Source organism: Mesoplodon mirus, assembly GCF_964341445.2.
Source record: "Mesoplodon mirus genome assembly, chromosome: 8".
Classification (NCBI taxonomy): domain Eukaryota; kingdom Metazoa; phylum Chordata; class Mammalia; order Artiodactyla; family Ziphiidae; genus Mesoplodon; species Mesoplodon mirus.
This window is the reverse complement of record NC_138984.1, coordinates 88187464-88209594: the sequence shown is the minus strand read 5'-3', so window position 1 is coordinate 88209594 and position 22131 is coordinate 88187464. Positions and strand designations below refer to the sequence as shown.

General features: G+C 35.6%; 1 protein-coding gene across 5 annotated transcripts in view; it reads left to right on the top strand.

Annotated features, from left to right (window-relative positions):
• Positions 1–22131, top strand: part of SP3 (Sp3 transcription factor) — a 56396-nt gene that overhangs the window by 27770 nt on the left and 6495 nt on the right. For all 5 annotated transcript variants that reach the window (XM_082631293.1, XM_082631291.1, XM_082631290.1 and 2 more), the window contains exon 5: positions 18667–18859. In XM_082631293.1, coding sequence (XP_082487419.1) covers positions 18667–18859 — 193 coding nt within the window. The remainder of the gene's footprint in view (positions 1–18666; positions 18860–22131) is intronic.

The window sequence follows — 22131 nt, the reverse complement described above, 5'->3', positions numbered from 1 at the left end:
TTAGGTACTCTGTTAGCATTAATAAAAATGCACGAAAATGTGTATATTTGGCACCATTTCTAAGATATTATTTTAGGATTATAAAGTTTTAGTGGGTAGTAGATTTCTTTGGGTAGCAGGAAAACAGGTATTTCTCTTCTGATGTCTGGCATCTGAAAGTTTAGTTTGGATTCAGTATAGTTTTGGTTTTGTTTGGGGTTTGTCTTTGTCTTATTATTTTCTCTCAAAAAGTCGTCTACGTTGATTGCTTATCAGTTGGAGATATTATCACTTATTCTTTATTTAAGAGTTTATTTTACCCTGATTCATAATTAAGTGAGAATACCCGGCTTCAAAACAAGGATTTTAAAGGGAGGTATTAATGGTTATATGAAACCAATCCCCATATATACCAGCACACATGTATTCCCTAAGCAAAATTTGCTGTTTTATTTACATTAGTCCCTCATTGTGATGCTCTTTTTTTTTTTTTTTAATTAATTTTGGCTGTGTTGGGTCTTCGTTGCTGTGCGCAGGCTTTCTCTAGTTGTGGCGAGCAGGGGCTACTCTTGTTGCGGAGCATGGGCTCTAGGCATGCAGGCTTCAGTAGTTGTGGCCCGTGGGCTCTAGAGTGCAGGCTCAGTAGTTGTGGCACACGGGCTTAGTTGCTCCGTGGCATGTGGGATCTTCCCGGACCAGGGCTTGAACCCATGTCCCCTGCATTGGCAGGTGGATTCTTAACCACTGTGCCGTCAGGAAAGTCCATGATGCTCTTTTATTGCCTACCACTTATACCTCACTGGGTTACCCTTTAATTCCTAAAACTTCATGTAATCCAGCCAGTATCTTGGGTCCTCTAATAGGCTAAAATTCTTTGGATGCTTAAGTGAAGGTGGAATAGAGTGTAAGAGTTTATTTTTTAGAAGAAAGGGGTTTCAGCCTTAGACCTGTGAAAGTAGAACTTTAGGCTTTGAAGTAATACCTTTATTTTGGATGAATAAATAGGCAATTTTTTTTTTTTTTTTTTTTTTTTTTTTGGTACACAGGCCTCTCACTGTTGTGGCCTCTCCCGTTGCGGAGCACAGGCTCCGGACGCGCAGGCAGCGGCCATGGCTCACGGGCCTAGCCGCTCCGCGGCATATGGGATCTTCCCAGACCGGGGCACAAACCCGTGTCCCTTGCATCAGCAGGCGGACTCTCAACCACTGCGCCACCAGGGAAGCCCAGGCAATTGGTTTTTATGTTACAGTGTTAAATGGCAGAATGTTAACTTCTAAAGGAGATAAGGAAATCTTTTCAAAAAAAGTAGTAGAAGTATCTTTAGTTTTGATTAATGTTATTTTCCTCTCTTTTGTCCACTTTTGAGGGATAAACGTGGCTTTTCCTCTGCCATTTAATTTTTCTTCAGCCTTGTCTCAGTGGTAGTAGTCCCTTGGAAAGGCTTGATAAGAGAAGTTAAAGAGGATTTGAAGTATTTGTTTGCCAAAATGAAGTAAAAGGAATAGTATTTGAGCTCTAGTCACACCTTTTCAATTGCTTTTACTGACTCTTCAGAAACTTTTATTGAAAAAGTTATGTTTCATAGCAAAGAAACTGCATTTGTCCTAGAGTTCTAACTAGCTAGTAGTAGCTTACTATTTCATTTCTTTATTTGCTTTTTGAAGTAGGTGTCTATTGGGAAAAAAGGAAAATTTCAAAGGTACAGTTCTTTGAAGACATAATTTGGAAGTTTTTAATTGCAATTTAAAAATTGGATGTGATAGTCATTAGAGCTATCTACCTAATATTTCCGGATTTCTTTCTGGGCACAACCAAGTTGGATGCAGCTATGTAGCTTGCTTTGGCCAATGAACTATGTATGCTCTACTGACTGTTCTACCAGTCTGATCTGTAAGTGAGGAAAGCATGCAGAACATTCTTGGCTACTGTCGACATGAATAAAAAATAAGCTTTTGTTTTAAGCCACTGAGATTTCAGGGGCTGTTAGCTACTGCAGTTTTATTTTGCCCTGCATGGTCTAATATGGTAGCCACTAGCTCCATGATGCTGTTAATAAGCACTTGAAATGTGGCTAGACTGAATTGAGATGTGATTAAGTGTAAAAATATAAACTGGATTTTAAAGATTTGGAAAAAAAAGTAAAATAGCTCAATTTCTACATTGCTTGCAGGTTGAAATGTAATTATTTTGGGTATATTGGGTTAAATGAAATATATTAAAATTAATTTCACTGTTTCTTTTTACCTTTTACATGTGGCTACTAGAAACTTTACAATTGCATATGTGACTTGAATTATATTTCTATTGGGCAGCATTTATGTAACCTATCCTGACTAAAATCAAAGTTGGTACAAGCAGTAGGGTGCTCTAACAGAACCCCTCAAATGTTGTATTGGTCAAGGGTCAGGCAGCAAGGAAACTGACATTAGAGGCTGGGAAGATGCAATGCGGAGAAGCATTTGGTAAAACTTGCCTGCAATAACTTGGAAGGCCAGTAATGTACCTAATGCATTTATAGCTTTAGGGGACGAGACTGGAAAACAAATTGTATTTTAGCTGCTGTTGGCTCCATTTGACAAGATGGAAGAAAAAAATGAGCTAGAACATGATTGGCTAGTTTGCAAGTGGGAATGAAGAGCAATAAAGAGAGTCCAGAAATTTGGGGAATTGTAGGATTGGAAGAAGCAATTGTTTCTCACTGTCAGTGAGAGATGAAACTAAGAAGCCTTTTGAGCAGATAATTAAAACTTTTCTGGCAATCAGGGTTATGACCATCACTCTCATTGTTAAAAAGTCTGAATGGATTAAGGTGATTCAGAGTAAAGGTCTACTTAAGGGGGTGGTGCCTTTCTATTGGGTTAGGGAAAAGAGACTTTTTTAAAAGGTATGGATTCCCTACTAAAGCCAGGTAGTTCCAAGGCACCCACAATTAAGTAGAAATAGATAGCACACAGTCTCATGGGGCAAGAAAGCAAAAAAATGTAGAAAGTCTAAAAGACATATCTAGAAAAAAAGCTATGGTTCTAGACATTGGCACTTGGAAATGGCTAGAACAGATAAGAAGCCTCTAAGTTTTTCAGGGAGTTGTACAGCCCAAGAAACCAGCATGGGAAGTGTGAAGAAAGTGTAATTGCATGAGTTGGTCACCGCCCCCTAACCTTCTACCAGCAGGCTGAAAATTCCTCTTAGCTAAGGGTGCACACTCCCTGTGTTCACTTCACTTGTGGTGGAGGAGGATAGCAGGCAAGAAAAAGACATCTCCTGGAAGGTAGAGCCAAAAGGCTCAGAGAATACTAGACTGAGAAACTCCTCCCAGTGATCAGTCAGAGAATTCTCTCCCCCGGAGCAGAGAGCACTTACACTGTCTTTTCAGCGGGGTATGTGAATTGCTATGAACTATTGACTATTTTATCTCCTGTTCCTCCTCTTGAACAGGAGTGTTTTTTATGGTTATACTTAGCTTTTTCTGTCATTGTGTATTGTGTCTGTGAAGGAAGGTAGGTAACTTGATTTAGTAAACAGGTCTTTGTGAACAAGGGCCATGTCTGGACCTGAGAGCTTTGAGCTTGGTGCTATAACTAGGTGGGATTTTGGGGTTATCTTCTGCATGAAAGGGGACAGGTGTATCCAAATGTGGGAGGAAAAGTAAATTGAATATTTGATCAGCACAGGGACTTGGCAATCATGCTTCTTCATAAATAGACCACTTCTCTTCTAAGCACGTGATAGGATTGCCCTTTCATGTCATTATTGAAATCAGGCATGGCTGTCTGACTTACTGTGACCAATAAAATGTGAATGAAAGTTTAAGAGCAGGATGTGATTTACCACATTATCTTTTACCTTTCTTGGCAAAACAGTCTTGGAAGCATGTGTCAAGTGGAGGGACTGTGATAAGCAGATCTCTCCTGCCAACCAGAGTTGGACATGTAAAATTAATGAGAAATAAACTTCTGTTATGTCAAGCCACTGAGATTTTGGGATTGTCTGTTGCTGTACCACCACCTCACTAGTTCCGATTGATGTGGTGTTAGGTTATAATTTTAGTCACAGTAGGTGCTCAATAAATGTTTGAATTGAATACATTGAAATTTGAGGGCAGAAGAAAATGTACAAATTCTGAAACTGCCAAAATACAGCTTTTTGGCTTATATTCCTTATAAAAGCCAAGCCCACACATGGACTAAGTGCCCTCTTTTATGTATAGGTAATATGGCAGAGAGATTGTAGAAGACCCAGGAAAAATTAGAGAACAATGAAACTTGTAACATTTTAACTAGAAATAATTGTTCAAAGCTATACGTAGCATCATTATGGTTTACTGGATCATTTAAAGCATTGTTTCCTATTTCTGGTGGTAGAAACTCAAATTAAGATTGTTGAATCTATAGAAAGTGTAGTGAATAATCCTTAGAAAAAGTAATATGCATTTTAAACACAGGATTGAGGAAATCAAAGGACTCTTTTGTTTAAAGGGAATATTTTTTTAAATGAGGTGGGTAGGGGAAAACCCCCAAACCATTATTTTTTTCCTAACCCTAGTGTCAGTGGCAGCAACATCAGTTTTAGTTCAGTGCTAGAGTAGAACCTAACCTCAAATGAAGCCTTAGGTAGAACTCCAGTGTATAACACTGATCTTACGGGGTTACTCTGATTTATATGAGGGTCTGAGACTTTATACATAAGTTATCTTTTCTGCTGACACCTGTAGTGTCTTTTAAGGAACTATAGTTTGAAAATCCCTGTGCTGGAGCAGGTATAGCCACTGTGGCCATCTCCTTTTTTTTTTTTAACATTTAAAAAAAATAAATTTATTTATTTATTTGTTTGTTTGGGCTGCGTTGGGTTGGGTCTTTGTTGCTGCACGGGCTTTCTCTAGTTGTGGTGAGCAGGGGCTACTCTTCATTGCGGTGCGCAGACTTCTCATTGTGGTGGCTTCTCGTTGCGGAGCACGGGCTCTAGGCGCACGGGCTTCAGTAGTTGTGGCTCGCAGGCTCTAGAGTGCAGGCTCAGTAGTTGTGGTGCACGGGCTTTGTTGCTCTGCGGCATGTGGGATCTTCCCGGACCAGGGCTCAAACCCTGCATTAGCAGGTTGATTCTCAACCACTGTGCCACCAGGGAAGCCCTTTTAAAGAGTTTTTAATAATTAAAACTTACAAAAGAAACCCAGGTTATATAAATTTGAGAAGATGAACATATAGCATACTATATGCTATTGCCATTGTATTTCAACAAATTATGATAATATATAGTATTCAAACAACTATCTGTTCTTCCATAGCTATTTTTTAAGAGAGTGTTATAACAGATGACTGCAAACCAATTTTTTTTTTTGACTGTGCTGCGAGGCTTGCAGGATCTTATTTCCCCAACCAGGGACTGAACTTGGGCCCCTGGCAGTGAAAGCGCCGAATCCTAACCACTGACCCTCCAGGGAATTCCTGACTGCAAACCAGTTTGGAAGAGAATTTTCTTGCAACATGAAATTAGCATGGATTAGTAGTAGAATTAATGTAGAGCTATATTTTGCACCCTTGGTGAGTAACATAAACATAGATTTGTGAACATGGGAGAAGATATATTTATCTACCGGATGGATGATATGAAAACTGAGAATAGGATTGTGAGAGGTGAGGTTTAAAAAAAAATATCATGTATAACTTCCTACGTTTTTGTATATTTCCCCTCTTGGCCTTCCTAAGAAGACTTAAAAAAAAAATTGGTCCTGAATTGCTTAGGCTAAGGAGGTGCTTTGCTTATTCCAATGATGATTAGGTGCTAGGGAGGTAAGGTACTGTAGGGATCCAATTTATATTGTGGTCACGGTTTGTTTTGAATGAAGAGCAAAATTATATCTTCCAGTTTAAATACTAGTATTATTCATAACATGTGACTTCTGGTTATCATCTTGTCTCTAAAAATTGAATCTACTCTTAGGATGAATGTTTGGTACTGTTAGGATTTGAATAGTGAGAGTTGTGAGAGCTGTAACAAATCACTTTCTTATTGTTTCTTAGAGGGCAATCAGGGCTTTTTGAGAACTATCTTTTTGGTATTATTTTAACCTGGGGGAGTGTTGGAGGAAAACAGCTTTTACTTTTTAAAAAACTTTGGAATAGTTTTAAAGTAGTCTTTATAAACCTGAAATTAGAGAGGAAAACTAGTCTCTGCAGCTAATAGAGGAAGGGATGAATCTTAGCAAAGAAGAGTACTGTTTGCAGTAATATCTTATATTGATGTGTATCCTTCATAGTTAATTTGAACTTCTTATCTGTGACACTGAAGATTTTATCTGTAAGATTCCTAACAGAAGTCATCTCTGGGAGTGGGAAGTAACGGGAGATTTTCCCAGATTTTTAAAAATTATAGTAAAAAACATAACATTAAATTTACCATTTTAACCATTTTAAGTGTATAGTTCAGTAGTGTTAAATATATTCACACTGTTGTGCAACAGGCTGTAGAACTTTACATATTGAAAAACTGAAAATCTGTATCCATTCCCCTTCTTTCCTCTTTCTAGCCCTTGGCACCACCATTCTACATTCTGTTTTATGATTTTGTCTACTTTAGATACTTCATATTAGTAGACTCATACAGCATTTGTCCTTTTGTGATTGGCTTATTTCACTTAGTGTAATGTTCTCAAAGTTCATCCATGTTGTAGCACATGACAAGATTTCCTTTTTAAGGCTGCACAATATTTCATTGTATGTATATACATTTTCTTTATCGTCCCCAGATTTTTTAGGTCGTACTGATTTGAACAAACTACAATTAAAACCACATATTCATATGTAAGGAGGCTAGACTGCTATTCCTGGGAACTAGCCCTGGGAGGGAACTGATTTTTTTTTGTTTTGTTTTGTTTTTTTATTGAAGTATAGTTGATTCACAGTGTTGTGTTAATTTCTGCTGTACAGCAAAGTGATTCATTTATATATATATATATACATTCTTTTAAAAATTATTTTCCATTATGGTGTATTACAGGATATTGAATACCGTTCCCTGTGCTATACAGTAGGACCTTGTTGTTTATCCATTCTGTATATAATGGTTTGCATCTGCTAACCCCAGACTCCCAATCCATCCCTCCCCCATACCCCCTCCCTCTTGGCCACCACAAGTCTGTTCTCTAAGGACATGGATTCTTTGAATAAGATGTTGTCGGGCCCTTGACATCTGCCCTACATTGTGCTCTACCTCAGAGGTCTCAGACTTTGCAAAGTTACACACAGGTAATGTTTCCCATCCCAGTTTTCCCCAAATTATTATAGTGACCACCGTAGGGTTGCCAGTATTTGGATGGAGGGGTGGTGCTAGGTACGGACATTTTCAAAAGCGAGGGAACTGATTTTTAGCAATGTTTATAATACAGTTTTGCATAATTCTCTGTTTTATGTCCTGGCTCCACCACTTTTTAGTTGTGTGACTTCAGGCAAATGACTTAACCTCTTTGTTTTCTCATCTAGAAAGTTGGGAGAAAAGTATGACTAAAACCTTAGGGTAGTTGGGAGTATGAAGTAAGTCAGTGTATGTTACGTGCTTGTAATGGTGTCCAACAAGTAGTAAATCTTACGTTATCGTCATCATAGAGTAGAACACTGTTCCTTTTTTTTTTTTAACATCTTTATTGGAGTATAAATGCTTTACAATGCTGTGTTAGTTGCTGCTGTACAACAAAGTGAATCAGCTCTATGTATACATATATCCCCATATCCCCTCCCTCTTAAGCCTCCCTATCCCATCCCTCTAGGTTGTCACAAAGCATCAAGTTGATCTCCTTGTGCTGTGAAGCATCTTCCCACTAGCCATCCATTTTACATTTGGTAGTGTATATATGTCAGTGCTGCTCTCTCACTTCATCCCAGCTTCCTCCCCCACCCCACCCCCACGGTGCCCTCAAGTCCGTTCTCTATGTCTGCGTCTTTATTCCTGCCTTGCCACTAGGTTCACGCGTACAGCTTTTAAAAATTCCATATATATGCGTTAGCATACGGTATTGAACACTGTTTCTTTAACAGTAACTTATTTAGTACTTCAGATTAAAGTGAAGTTAGTATTTCACTGTTCACAGTGTATTAATTGCAGGTCATAGTCTTTCTCATATATTTGTGGTATGTCTATAAAATGAGGTCTTCTGTAAGGCATATTAGAAAAGCAGTCATTTCCAGTTATGTTTATATCTGTGTGTATCTTACAAAAGCTTGTATTGTTTAGATTTACTAGGAAGAATACTCCTATTAATGTATAATCTCCAGTTGGGTAGAAAAGGTTTGAAAATAATTTGGGAAACTGCTGTAAAAAAAAAATAGAAGGGGGTTGGATTTGAAAAAGATTAGTAGAGATGAAATAAAAGATTAAATTTAAGTGGGGGAGGGGGAAGGAAGCAGTGATAGAAGAGTAATCCAAATCTAAAGAGATAGGGTTTATGGGAAAGAGATTGCTTCATGTTAGAGCAGAGATTTTATATATATAAAGTTTGTATTTGTTAAAGAAAGAAAATTTGGTTTTAAAACCTTCCCCTAAAGTGTTAACCTCTTTTGATCAGATTAGTGAACTTATATTTTTAGGATTCCATGTCTATAGTTTAGAACTATCCCATTGAAAGAAAAACTAGAATAAAAGACTTGGTAGCTCTGAAATGTCCATAGGAATCTAAATAGTTATGAACGTGAAAATGTAATTAAATAATATACGAGATCTTGTAGGATTATCCTGTAATTCTGTTTAGGTGATTTTTATAGCAGGTGAAACTGATTAAAGAAAAGTAAGTAAAATTAACTTTCAGAATCAAATGAAGTAATTTCATCAGTACTTTAAAAATTGAAGGCAGAGAACATGAAAGCCTTTGATAAGAACAACAAAATCCTAATGATACGCTATTGATAAAGGAGAATGTCTCATTTTATCAATAGTACTGTAATTCATATTTATCTAGTGTTATTTAAATTAAATATGCATGTTTCAGACTTGATAAACCAGTAAATAATTTATCTTAAATATTCAATAAGCTCTATTGACAAATAAGTAGCAAATAGTCTCAGGAGGAAGCATTTAACATTTTCTTCTGGTAATATTTTTAATAGAAAATCTAAACATGCCCAGAGTTATTAATGCTTAACTAATATTGATTATACAGATTGCCATTGGTGCCTTCACTAATTCCATGTCATTTGTGTTTGTGTTACATATGATAAGCCTGCTCACTTGCCCACTTCTTGTTGCTTTTAGCACGCTGCTGCATATTGCTGTTTATATGTACTTGGATATGCTTGGATTAAATGGAATTGTATTTTTGGTTTTAACTGAATGTTCTTCAGAGTGGACAAGTGGCTTTAATATTCATGTAAATAAACCATGGATTGAATAGAAAAGAAATGCAAGTATCACTGAAAATGGTAGACTTTCCATCTGCTATTGATAACACTGAATCTTACCTAAATATTGTTGTGACATTATCTAATATTGAGCTATCGCAGTTAACAATACATTTGTTTATCTTCTATAACTATTTGTGTTTTATAATGTTTAATAATCAGTTAGAATAGTATTACTTATGTATACTTAATAAACACATTTACGGGGTGCATGTTCACAACTTTACTAATAGTGTCGAGCAATCAAGAAGATTTGGAGACCACTGGCTTCATCCTCTTCCTCATCCACAAAAACAGCCAAACTCTTTGAAGTCATCAGTGCTGTATAGTGGTGTCTGTGGGAAGTTGGATCCATCTACACCCGCACCACCACACTTCCGTACGCCAGTCTCTACTTTTTTGGTATTCCTCTACTTAAAGTGTATTAATGACATGTTAAAATAATACCTTTCTATTATTTTGTGTTTGTCCATTGGCTATACAAGAAAATTAGTCTTATCTTTGTAACCATACTGTGTGTGTATTTTTTCAGCATTTAAAGTCTCTGTTTCTCTCTCTTTTCCTTTAGCTCTTACCGAGGTGTGCAGGAAATTGGGGAAAAAATTTTCATTTATGTATCCCTTTCACAAACTTGTTTTATTGGGGTAGGCCTTGAAAACAACTATAACTATGGCACAAAGATACTGTCAGTCATATACCAGGCCAGATGAAGTGGACATTTAAGCATTTTGAGGTAGAGAATAGATATAATCAAAAACCAGTGCTGTTAGTTTATAAAGTTCTTAAATGTATACTCAAATGTCCTTGAGAATTTGTTTCCATTGCTTACATTTTTTCTTGCGTTTAAAAATTGTTATTCCTTAAGTACCAAAAGTCAAGTTTAATTAAGCATATTCATTTTTATATTACTAGTGTATATCATACAGGTAGTGTTACTGAAAATAAAGGTTAGTTTATACTATTTCAGGTAGTGTATGTGTTAAATCTACCCTTGTGGGCTAGTTTAGGACCTTCAGTGCCCTTTTTATAATGCTTGCTTTCCCTGCAGAACTCTTGGAAAGACTTGTATATACTTGTTTCTTGCTCATTTCCTTCCATTTTCTTGAATGTACTCTGGGCAGGGTTGTATTCTCACTTCTCTATTGGAACAGCTCTTGTCAAGATATTACCACATTGTTACATCCAAAAGTCATTTCTCAATCCTCATTTTACTTGACTGACAAGCATTTGACATCTTTGATTATTTTCTTCTTGCAATGATTTCTTCACTTGGCTTTTGGGTACCAGCTTCCTCCTGTCTCACTGGCTTTTTTTTTTTATTATTATTAAATCTCTGCTTGTCAGCTTTGAAGTGCCTAGGGTTTCTCTCTCTCTCTCTCTCTCTCTCTCTCTCTCTCTCTCTCTCTCTCTCTCTCTCTCTATATATATATATATATATATATATATATATATATATATATATATACTCCACTCCAGGTGTGACTCTCAGTAACCAACTATAAATGTTGACGATGCCCAAATTTATATCTGTGGGCCATACTTCTGTTTGAACTCCAGATCCGTCAGCTGCCTAATCAACATGATCATTTGGGTATTTCATAGGTACTTCAAAACTTTCATATCCAAAAATGGACCCCTGAATGGCACCCCTCTCCCATAATTTTTTCTACCCCCACTCTGTTTCAGTTAATGGCAACTCCATCTTTTTAGTTGCTCAGGACTAAAACCTTGGAGTTATATTTAACTCCTTGTTCTCACACCTCACATAAAACCCTGTTATCAAATCTGTTAGCAAATGTCTTTGACTCTACGTATAAAGTATTTCCTGATTCTGACCATTCCTTACCACTTCCTCATTAACAACTAGTTTTATGCCACTATATCACCCCTCTACTCTCAGTGGCTTCACTCACTGAATAAAATGGAAACTTTTAGTGGCCTACAAGGTAGTACACAATGTATAACATCATATATAATCTTATCCCACCTTTATATTTTTATCTCTGTTATCTTGTCACTTACTATTCTTCTTTCACATTCATTTCTTTCTAGCCACACAGGCCTTCTTGCATTTCTCTGAACACACCAAGCATACATCCACCTTGCTCTTCCTTCTACCTGGAATACTTTCCCCCACCTTCTTGCTCCTTTGCCTCCTTTAGGGTCAAATGTCACCGTATTAGCAAAGCTTTTTCTGGCCACTTACTTAAAACAGCAAGTACTTCTCTCCTTTCACTTTCTATCTATCCTTACCTCACTTTATTCCCATAACAGTTCACCACCACACAAAATGCTGTGTACAGTTGACCCTTGAACATGGGTTTGAACTGCTCAAATCCATTTACACGCAGAGTTTTTTCAATAGTAAATACAACAGTATTACACGATCTGCAGTTGGTTGAATCAGCAGATGTATACGGAGGGAGAACTACAAGTTACACAATGGCACTCCTAACTCTGCACTGTTCAAGGGTCAGCCATATTTACTCGATTATTCTGTCTTTGCCCACTAAAAAGGAAACTTGATAAAGACATGAGCTTAACTGTTGTTAACTTTTATCCTTAGAACCTAGAACAGTGACTGGCATATTGTAATCACTCACATATTTGTAGAGAATAACATTATGTCCCAAACTTCAAATTGACTTAATTTTTGGAGCACAGTCATCTTTTTTTTTCTTTTGATTATGACTTTATTCTTTTACAGTAAAATCCCTTAGACATTTTTTTCCTTTTCTCTTTTTTTTCCCTTTAATTCTTTGTCCCATAGCACAGTGCCTGATATCCAGTAGATTCTTAATAATTACTTACTGAATATGGAAGTGTATTGTCATGCGTTTAAGACACTGGAAATTCAAATGAGAAATAAAATGTGATTAATTTATTAGTCTTACTACTGTGTTATCTTAACGAGGGGTTTATTAATTTTGTATGGACTAGTGCTTAAGAGTGCAGGCTCCGAAATCCAAATGCCTGGGTTCAGATCCAGTGCAATACTTTGCTGGGAGCCCAGTCATCTTAAGGTTTTGTTTGTTTGTTTATTTATGTTTTTGTTTTTAATTCCAGTGGTGGGAGAAGGGGCTAGTTGGTTATACAGGAACTAGAGATGAAACCACAACAAACAGTGATTGACTGTCTTTAACAAATTCCCTAAGTAATCTCCTATAGATTACTTTAAAATTTTTTATTTAGAATGATCTTTCAAAGTACAATATACACTCAGAAAAATGTACAAATCATAGGTGTGTAACTTGATGAATTTTTATAAAACGAACACATAGGAAAAATTACCACCTGGATCAAGAAATAAGATATTGCCAGCAGTTCCTCAATCTCCCTGTACCCAGTCATTACGCCTCGTAAAGGTAGGCAGTCACTGTATAGTAGTGTTTCCTGTTGCTTTGAGCTTTATTTAAATGGTATATCTGTCTCTCTATAGATATAGGTATTATATGTAAGAGAGAGTGTGTGTGCCTTCTTTTGTTTAAAATTATGTCTGTGATATTCCTGTTGCATGTAAGTTGTTAATTTTCATTGTTTTAACATATTCCACTGTATGAATGAATATATTATGATTTTTCTATTCCAACACTAGTTGATATATGAATTACTTCCAGTTTAGGATGAATTTCTGTACTTTTGGTGTCATGTGTATATGCCTTTCCGTTGGAGTGAAATTGCTTCTGTTATAGGGTATACATAGGTTCATCTTTACAAGATACGGTCAAAAGATTTCCAAAGTTGTTATACTGATTTCCACACCCACCAGCAGTGTGGGAGAGTTTCAGTTGCTCTATTACTTTGCTAACAGGTGGCCTGTTAAAAAGTTTTAGCCATCTTGGTGGATGTGTAGGATATTTCACTATGATTTTAATTTTAATTTTCCTGATACCTAATAATATTAAGTACCTTTTCATACTTCTGTGGGCCATTTTGATGGGTATTACTTCCCCTTCTCCTGAGCTTTATAAGCAGTAGATTTCTAAGAATAACTAGGTACCATGTAGGACACTAATACAGCATGATAAAAAATATTTTGCTATTATCTACACTAAGATATAGAGGAAGATACAAACTTGACTGCCTAGTACTGAAGACCTGTTTTTAAGGTGTCTGTATTAAATTGATAATGCAAGTTGGCAAAGAGGAATTATTTAAGATTTACTAGATGGGTGAAATTTATGATTAAGATTCTAAAATACCCCAGATGTGTATGAGCAAGAAAAATGATTGAAAATTGGGTATAACACTTTTTGGGCAAATAATTTATTGTCTTTAATGAGCACTTTGTGGTCCTGTCCATATGAACTGACTCTTTTTTTGTTTTCAGTAAGTGATGCTGGAAAATTAAGTATCCATTTGAGATAAAATTAAATTTTAAAAATCTTCTCTATACGTATTATTTGCAGATAGAAGGAGCATAGAGAAGTAGAGGGCAGAGTTTTCCAGGTAGATTATTACCTAGACTGGAAGTTCCTCCTTAAGGAAGGGTTTGTTTGTTTAGTCAGATTGTATTTTCTGAGCACTTTTGAGTGAAGCATTTATTATCTAAAGGGATGTATGAGCCAGTAAGTAGAATTAATTCTACCATGAGCATGTATAAGGGAGATGACATTTGAACTTAACTTGAAGGATAAGTAGAGGTTAGTTACATGAAAAAGGAAAAGAGCTAGAAAACAGTCCAGGCAAGAGAGGTACATACTTACGGGTGTGACATTGAGAAAGGACATGGGTTTTGACAATGATGAGAATTTCAGTATTTTAATAGTGAAGTTGGAAGAGCAGTTGCGACCAGATTGAGAAGGTTCTTGAGTACCAAGTTAGCAAGTTAGTACTTAATACTGTAGAAAACAGAGAATTAGTGCAGGTAATGAATCAGGAAAGTGATGCTATTAGATTTTGTATTTAGGAAGAAGATTCTGGAAGCTCTGTAGAAGTTGGATTGGCAGAAGAGAGACATGAGAGGCTGGGAATGGACTGACAGGACTCACCTGAAATTGATGGTTTGAGCAATTAGGTGGCTTGTAATTATCAATAAAGGGGGAAGCAGGAGAAGGTTTGGTGAGTGGACAAGATGTGTTAGTTTGGACATGTTATGTTCTATGTGCCTTTGTTTTATTGGAATTCAGTAAGAAAGAGAACTAAGTTAAGTATCCATGGCCATGACACACTCTTTAAAGATATTTTGTAGGTTACAGTAAGAGAATTAGCAATAGGAATAGGAATGACCTGTAACATCGTTATCCCCTCAGTCAGGTTGTATTTCATTCTTGCCCTCTCTCATCAGTTGCTTTATTTGTTCTCTATGATTTCTTTAAATCTTCTCTCTCTCTAGACTCCTTTATATGCTCTTAATATTATTCTGTCCTTTTTCCTTGCTGTCTTGTCACAAATAATGTAAGATGAAGTAGCTTTAAAAACATCTGACAAAATTCCTCATTTTATGGACTTAAAATTTATCCAACTCTGGATATGTGATATCCATATGCTGTCTTTTATTTAACTTGTAAAAAAGCTAATACTATGCAGTATTTGTGCGTATATTTAAATGTCATAATGATGCAGGTGGACACCTGATTATAAAGGAACAGAGGTCAATACTCATTTATGTTGTGTGTTTGGATGAATTTTATACATATCTAATTCTTCATCCTTTCACTGAGGAAATAGAAACCATTTCCCCTTAATTTCTAGGCATCAAATTCTCTCTGCCTCTGGGGTCTAGCACAGTTCATGGCACATAGTAGCTAATCACTTATTGAATGAATGAATGTGCCTGTATCTTTTCTTCCCTCATGTAATAGAGGAAGAGGTGGCTGTGCTCCAGCAGTTAAGCCTGTAAGTGCTATGGATCATCATCCCCTCCTGACTTCTTAGGGACTTTATTCTTGTGTTTTCAGTCTCTCCCTCTATAGTGGATCTTTCTCATGAACATTTACACATGTTCAAGTCTTTCCTGTCTTCAAACATAGAACAAAACACTTCCTCCCCCAGACTCTCTTTTTTGGTCCCCTTTAGCCTGTAGTGTCATGTTTCTGACTCCCTCTCAAGCCAGACATTTTAAAAAACAAATCTGTACTTGTTATTAAACACTTTTTCACTTCTTGCCCATTTTCTTAGTTTCTTTCTTGATTTTTCTGCAGTATTTGATGTTGACCACTTTTCCTTTCTTTAATGTAGCACGTTTTTCTGGGTACGCCTTTCCTTCACAGGTTCATCCTCTTCTGCCTGTTCCTTAAATGTCTGCATTCCTCATAGGCTACTTTCTCTTCTCATTCTACTCATAGTCCTTGAATGATCTAACCTACTACTTTGGATGCACTCCATCTGTGTAGATCCAGCTTTTTTACTGTTTTTTCTCACAAGCTGTTCAGACTCCGTGACCAACAACCTTGAATTCATTAACTGTCCTTCTTTACCTCCACCTGAACCTTCTCCAGTGTTTCCTATTGCAGTGAATGGTACCACCATCTACCCTGTTGCCCAGGCCAGAGTGCCCTCTCTTCCCATTTCCCCCCTTGATTCTTAGTTGTAGTTTTTCTGATAAAATAAATTAATTTTAAACTGTTAGAGGCATTTTTCTTGGTTGTACATTCTACTTTTCATTAGTATAAATTCAGGAGCTGTTAGGGCACATTTGATTTTTTTAGGCTATTTTTGGCTCCAATTATTAGTGACTGGTATAAATCTAAAATAAATGTCCATTAAGATTTTTAGTTTACATAAATCAAAATAAAAATGTGTAGGAATTTAGGTTTTATCAAAGATGATTATATTCAGTGTTCTAAATCATGTATTGTGGGTTTTTTTGTTTTCATTTTTATTTTTTTTTATTGGGGAATAGTTGCTTTACAATGTTGTGTTAGTTTCTGCTGTACAATGAAGTGAATCAGCTATATGTATACATATATCCCCTCCCTCTTGGACCTCCCTCCCCTTGCCCCCAATCCCACCCGTCTAGGTCACCACAGAGCACCAAGCTGAGCTCCCTGTGCTATACAGCGGTTCCCACTAGCTGTCTGTTTTACACATGGTAGTGTGTATGTATATGTCAGTTCCGATCTCCCAGTTCATCCCACCCTCCCTTACCACTTACCCACCGTGTCCACACGTTTGTTCTCTATGTCTGCATCTCTATTCCTGACCTGCAGGTAGGTTCATCTGTACCATTTTTCTAGATTCCACATATATGTTTTAATATACAGTATTTGTTTTTCTCTTTCTGACTTACTTCATTCTGTATGACAGACTCTAGGTCCATCCACGCCTCTACAAATGACCCCGTTTTGTTCCTTTTTATGGCTGAGTAACATTCCATTGTATATATGTGCTGCATCTTCTTTATCCATTTGTCTGTCGATGGGCATTTAGGTTGCTTCCATGTCCTGACTATTGTAAATAGTGCTGCAGTGAACACTGGGGTGCATGTGTCTTTTTGAATTATGGTTTTCTCTGGGTATATGCCCAGTAGTGGGATTGCTGGGTCATATGGTAGTTCTATTTTTAGTTTTTTAAGGAACCTCCATACTGTTCTCCATAGTGGCTGTATCAGTTTACATTCCCACCAGACAGTGCAAGAGAGTTCCCTTTTCTCCACACCCCCTCCAGCATTTATTGTTCGTAGATTTTTTGATGATGGCCATTCTGACCAGTTTTGATCTGCATTTCTCTAATAATTAGTGATGTTGAGCATCTTTCTTGTGTCTCTTGGCCATCTGTATGTCTTCTTTGGAGAAATGTCTATTTAGGTTTTCTGCCCATTTTTTGATTAGGCTGTTTGTTTTTTTGATATTGAGTGCATGAGCTGTTTGTATATTGTGGAGACTAATCCCTTGTTGGTTGCTTCATTTGCAAAACATTTTCTCCCATTCTGAAGGGTGTCTTTTCATCTTGTTTATGGTTTTCTTTGCTGTGCAAAAGCTTTTAAGTTTCATTAGGTCCCATTTGTTTATTTCTGTTTTTATTTTCAGTACTCTAGGAGGTGGGCCAAAGAAGATCTTGCTGTGATTTGTGTCAAAGAGTGTTTTTCCTATGTTTTCCTCTAAGAGTTTTATAGTGTCTGGTCTTATATTTAGGTCTTTAATCCATTTTGAGTTTATTTTTGTCTGTGGTGTTAGGGCGTGTTCTAATTTCATTCTTTTACAGGTAGCTGTCCAGTTTTCCCAGTGCCACTTATTGAAGAGACTGTCTTTTCTCCATTGTATATTCTTGCCTTCTGTGTCATAGATTAGTTGACCACAGGTGTGTGGGTTTATCTCTGGGCTTTCTGTCTTGTTCCATTGATCTATATTTCTGTTTTTGTGCCAGTACCATACTGTCTTGATTACTGTACCTTTGTAGTATAGTCTGAAGTCAGGGAGCCTGATTCCTCCAGCTCCGTTTTTCTTTCTCAAGATTGTTTTGGCTCTTCGGGGTCTTTTGTGTTGCCATACAAATTGTAAAAATGTGGAATGCTTCATGAATTTGTCATCTTTGCACAGGGGCCATGCTAATTTTCTCTCTATCCTTCCAATTTTAGTATATGTGCTGCCAAAGCTAGCACTCATGTATTGTTTTCTTTCTTTTTTTTTTTAATTAGTTTTCTTAGTTGAAAAAACCTCTTAGTTTCACATAGGAAATGATGTTATATCATTATTGATATAAAGAAAGATGATTGGCTATGCTGACAGAACGATGTAACTTCCTGCCATATCCACTCTTCCTCACCATTCCATGCTCATTTTGTTTCCCAGTCTGGTTTATAATAAAACTCATTGAAAATATTGTGGTTGTGGCCATTATAGATTTTTAGTAAGGATTGACTTTAAAACTTAAGTTTATGAGTAATAATTTCATTGTACCTACAGATAGGCATAATTTCATTCCCATAGGACCTACATTTTGCACTCCCATAGTACCTACAAATATGCATAATTGATGCAGGCTGTAAAAAAGAGGTTTAAGGCATTAGAATTTGTTCTATTCTGAGTTGACCATTGATTTATTGACCATTTGAACAATTATAACTGAAGTTTCAGATTGTTTTATGACTCAGCTTGCTCAAAAGAAATTGGCTTTCTTAATGAATTTTAAAAAGCAAGCTCTCATGGTGGCTTTATTCTCTTTTTTGCTCAATCTCTGACATTTAGAATAAAATAGGTTGTTTTAAAAGAATAATCCACAACAAGGAGCGATGATTGTGCTCCACAAAGAGATGATTTTTTACTTTTACATAGTATTTATTCATTTTACCTTAGGCTCAGATTTCATGCTATCTTTTTGGGCCAGTGGGCTGCTTCTCATCTGTATTTGTTTTCTTCTTTAGATATTAGGATCAAGGAAGAAGAACCTGATCCTGAAGAGTGGCAGCTCAGTGGTGATTCTACATTGAATACCAATGATCTAACACATTTAAGAGTACAGGTGGTAGATGAAGAAGGGGACCAACAACATCAAGAAGGAAAAAGACTTCGAAGGGTAGCTTGCACCTGTCCCAACTGTAAAGAAGGTGGTGGGAGGTATGCACACATGAAACATACTTTTCTTTTTAGACTGTTAATATCATCACCCTAATTTTTGAAATGCTGCATGCCATGTCACTTAACTAAGGGAAATTATTCATTACATGATCATCTTGTGTGTTTGTCTATATGAGTGTGGCAGAAAAAGAGAACAAAATGTGTGAAATCAAATTTTCAGTTCTAAATGCCTTTTTTTAAAAAAAAACTAAAATTACTTAGTTTACTTAAAAAAACAAAAAAGTATAGTAAGGTGCCATTTAACAGGCCCATATTGGATATTAGTCTGTTTGCAAACCAGCAATGGATTTGCCTAAATACTGATTAAAAAGTTGATTCTTCTGTACAGTAGAAACTAACACAACATTGTAAAGCAACTGTACTCCAATAAAAATAAATATAAAAACAAGTTGATTCTTAGCTTGAGAATAGCAGTTATATAATATAAAACAAGTTCAGAAATTGTTAATAAAGCATAAGTATTTTCCATTTTCAATAGAAATGAATAATAAGCCTTAATGATGGAATTTTTTAAAAAGTGGAACTGTAATATTTCCATTCAGTGTTTTCAGAAATAAACATTAAGAAATAATAACATGACAGGAATAAACTCAAAACAGATCAGTAATTATATTAAATGTAGATGGATTAAGCTTAATAATCAAGAGATTGACTCTCAGATCATATTTAAAAGACATAAAGTCCAGCCTTATATTGATTATAAGGAACATCTCAGATTGGTGCAGGAATGTTGAAAATAAAGGGATGGGAACGATTTATTAGGCAAATGTTAACAAAAAGGAAACTTGGACATGGTAAGATTAAGATGAAAATATCAAATGGATAGATAGGGATATATTTCTTAATAATATGAAGTTTTCACCAAGAAGATTTAATAGCCATGGTATCTTTTCACCACAACTTTGAAATATATAGAGCAAAAACTGATAGAACTCTGAAGACATTATAACCATATCCTCTAGTCATAGTGAAAGACCTTAATATAACTCTCTCAGAAATGAACTATTTAAGTAGACCAGGAAAAAAAAAAAAAAAAAAAAAAAACCCTGTTAATGCAGTTAATGAACTTGATCTAATAGAGCCTCTCTGCCTTTAAGTTGATCTGTACATTGGCCAGCCCATTCACAATGATAGTAATGACTAGTAACTGTTAATACTGAGAGCTTACTGTGTTCGAGATGGTCTTATAAGTGAGGCATGGAGAGGTTGAATGATTCTTTACAGCATACACAGCTGGGATTTGGACCCAGTGTCTTACCAAGGCCTTAACCACTGCACTGTACTGCCTCCCAGGTGAATTTGCTTCTTCTCCATCTGATCCTTAGGCATTTGTATTTCCTACTGGTAATTACTCACTTGTTTGAAGTTTTACTTATCCTTTGAAATGTTTTGGTCAATTTAAATAAGTTAGTGTGGAATTCTGGTTAGGCAACTTTTCTGAAATTTACTCTCATTTTTACGGGAACTTTCAAGATAAATTGTTCATGAAAGTCAAATCTAACTGAGGGTCAAGGCCTTGCCTGTGTTTTGCTTATTCTTTTCTTTAAATTGAAAATCTTTTAAAATTATTTTTATTAAATTAATACATGCTCATAAAAATTCAGAAATATAGAGGAGTTTTAAAAGAATACCAAACTTCTACCCTACTTCAAGATGACTGTTGTAACATTTTTGTATATATCCTTCCAGACTTTACTCTCACCGTTTTTACGTGTCTGTTTTTCTTTTGAAAATTTTTGTGATCATATTTCCAAGTGTACATAGAGTTTGTATCAATTTTTTATGACTGTATAGTATTCTATTGTATGGATGTGTAAGAATTTAACAACTTTTTTGGGAGTTTATTGTTGAAATTCTAATTCTTACACATATATCTTTGCACATCTGACTATTTCATCATTATAAGTTGGCAGTGGTGGAATTGTTTTATCAAAGGGAATTGTCTGCTAGAAAGGTTGTATCAATTTATACTCCATCAGTGGTGTATGAGAGTATCTGTTTTCCCACACCCTTGCCAACAATGGATTTTATAATTTTTAAAAACCTTTTAAAGTCTGAGAGATGTAAAGTAATACCACACTATTGTTTTATTCAGTATATTTTTGTTACTTTATTAGATTGAACATTTTTGGTTGTGTTATTTTACCATTTCAGAATTTCTTTTGTGAATTATTTCTTTTTCTTTTGTGAATCTGTTAATTTGTCTGTCATATGTGCACATATTTTTTTCCAGTTTTACATTGTCTTTCAACTTTGTCAGTGGTTTGCAAAATGCATTTATTTACACAAGTAAAGAAAGTTCTCACTTAAAGCTTGCAAACCTTTTAAGTACAACATTTTTAGTTGAGATGCATTATTATCATGCTATTAAAAGTCTTCCTTAAACTGAGGATTATAAAAATACTCATATTTTTCCAGAACTTTTGTGAGTTCATTTTTTAATAACTTATTCTAACAATTAAAATTGAAGTTCTTAAGAAAAACAACTGTTGTTTCTTAGAGCTCATTTGAACAAAATTCAACTAATATACTCATGATAGGCACAATTGTATCATTGACAGTTGCTGCATCTAATTAATAGAAGCATAACATACAGTAAATCCTGTTCTGCAAAGGTGAGGGAGGTGGCACTTTATACATTTTAGAATATTAGCCTTTCTTTCCACAACAGTATTCTTTTTAAAAAAATAATAGTATGTATAAAGTGGCATCTTTAGAGCACTAAATTTTATTTTTTTACCTTTTAGAGCAAGGTGTAAAATATAATTAAATATTTAAAAACTATATTCATTTGGACATTTAGCCAATATTTATTAAGCAGAACCAGACTTCAGAAATTTTATACTCTAGTGGAAGAGACAATTTTATAAAGTAAAATAAATTCTAAAGGTGTTATTTTTATATAGGTTTTGTGTGGTTTAGACAACCTCAATCCATTTTTTAAAAAATTAAGTTAATTTGTAAAATCTGTTTTCTTCCCTGTTAGCCTTTCAGTTTGTGTTCCGTTTCTCCTGTCCCAAACAAAAGACTCAATTTACTTAACTTTTCTTAATCCCTCTACTCAGAATTTAGCTTTATTTATTGTATCACTCTGTCTTTGCATTATTAAAATTTTGGGAGCAAGTTTAAGCAGTCAAGAAAATGAACTTAAAATTGTTAGTTTTTTAAGATCATGTAATAGGTATTAGTGGTGTACCTATATAAATCAAGAGGAAAACTTACAGTAATCTTTTACTACTTGAAGTTTGTTG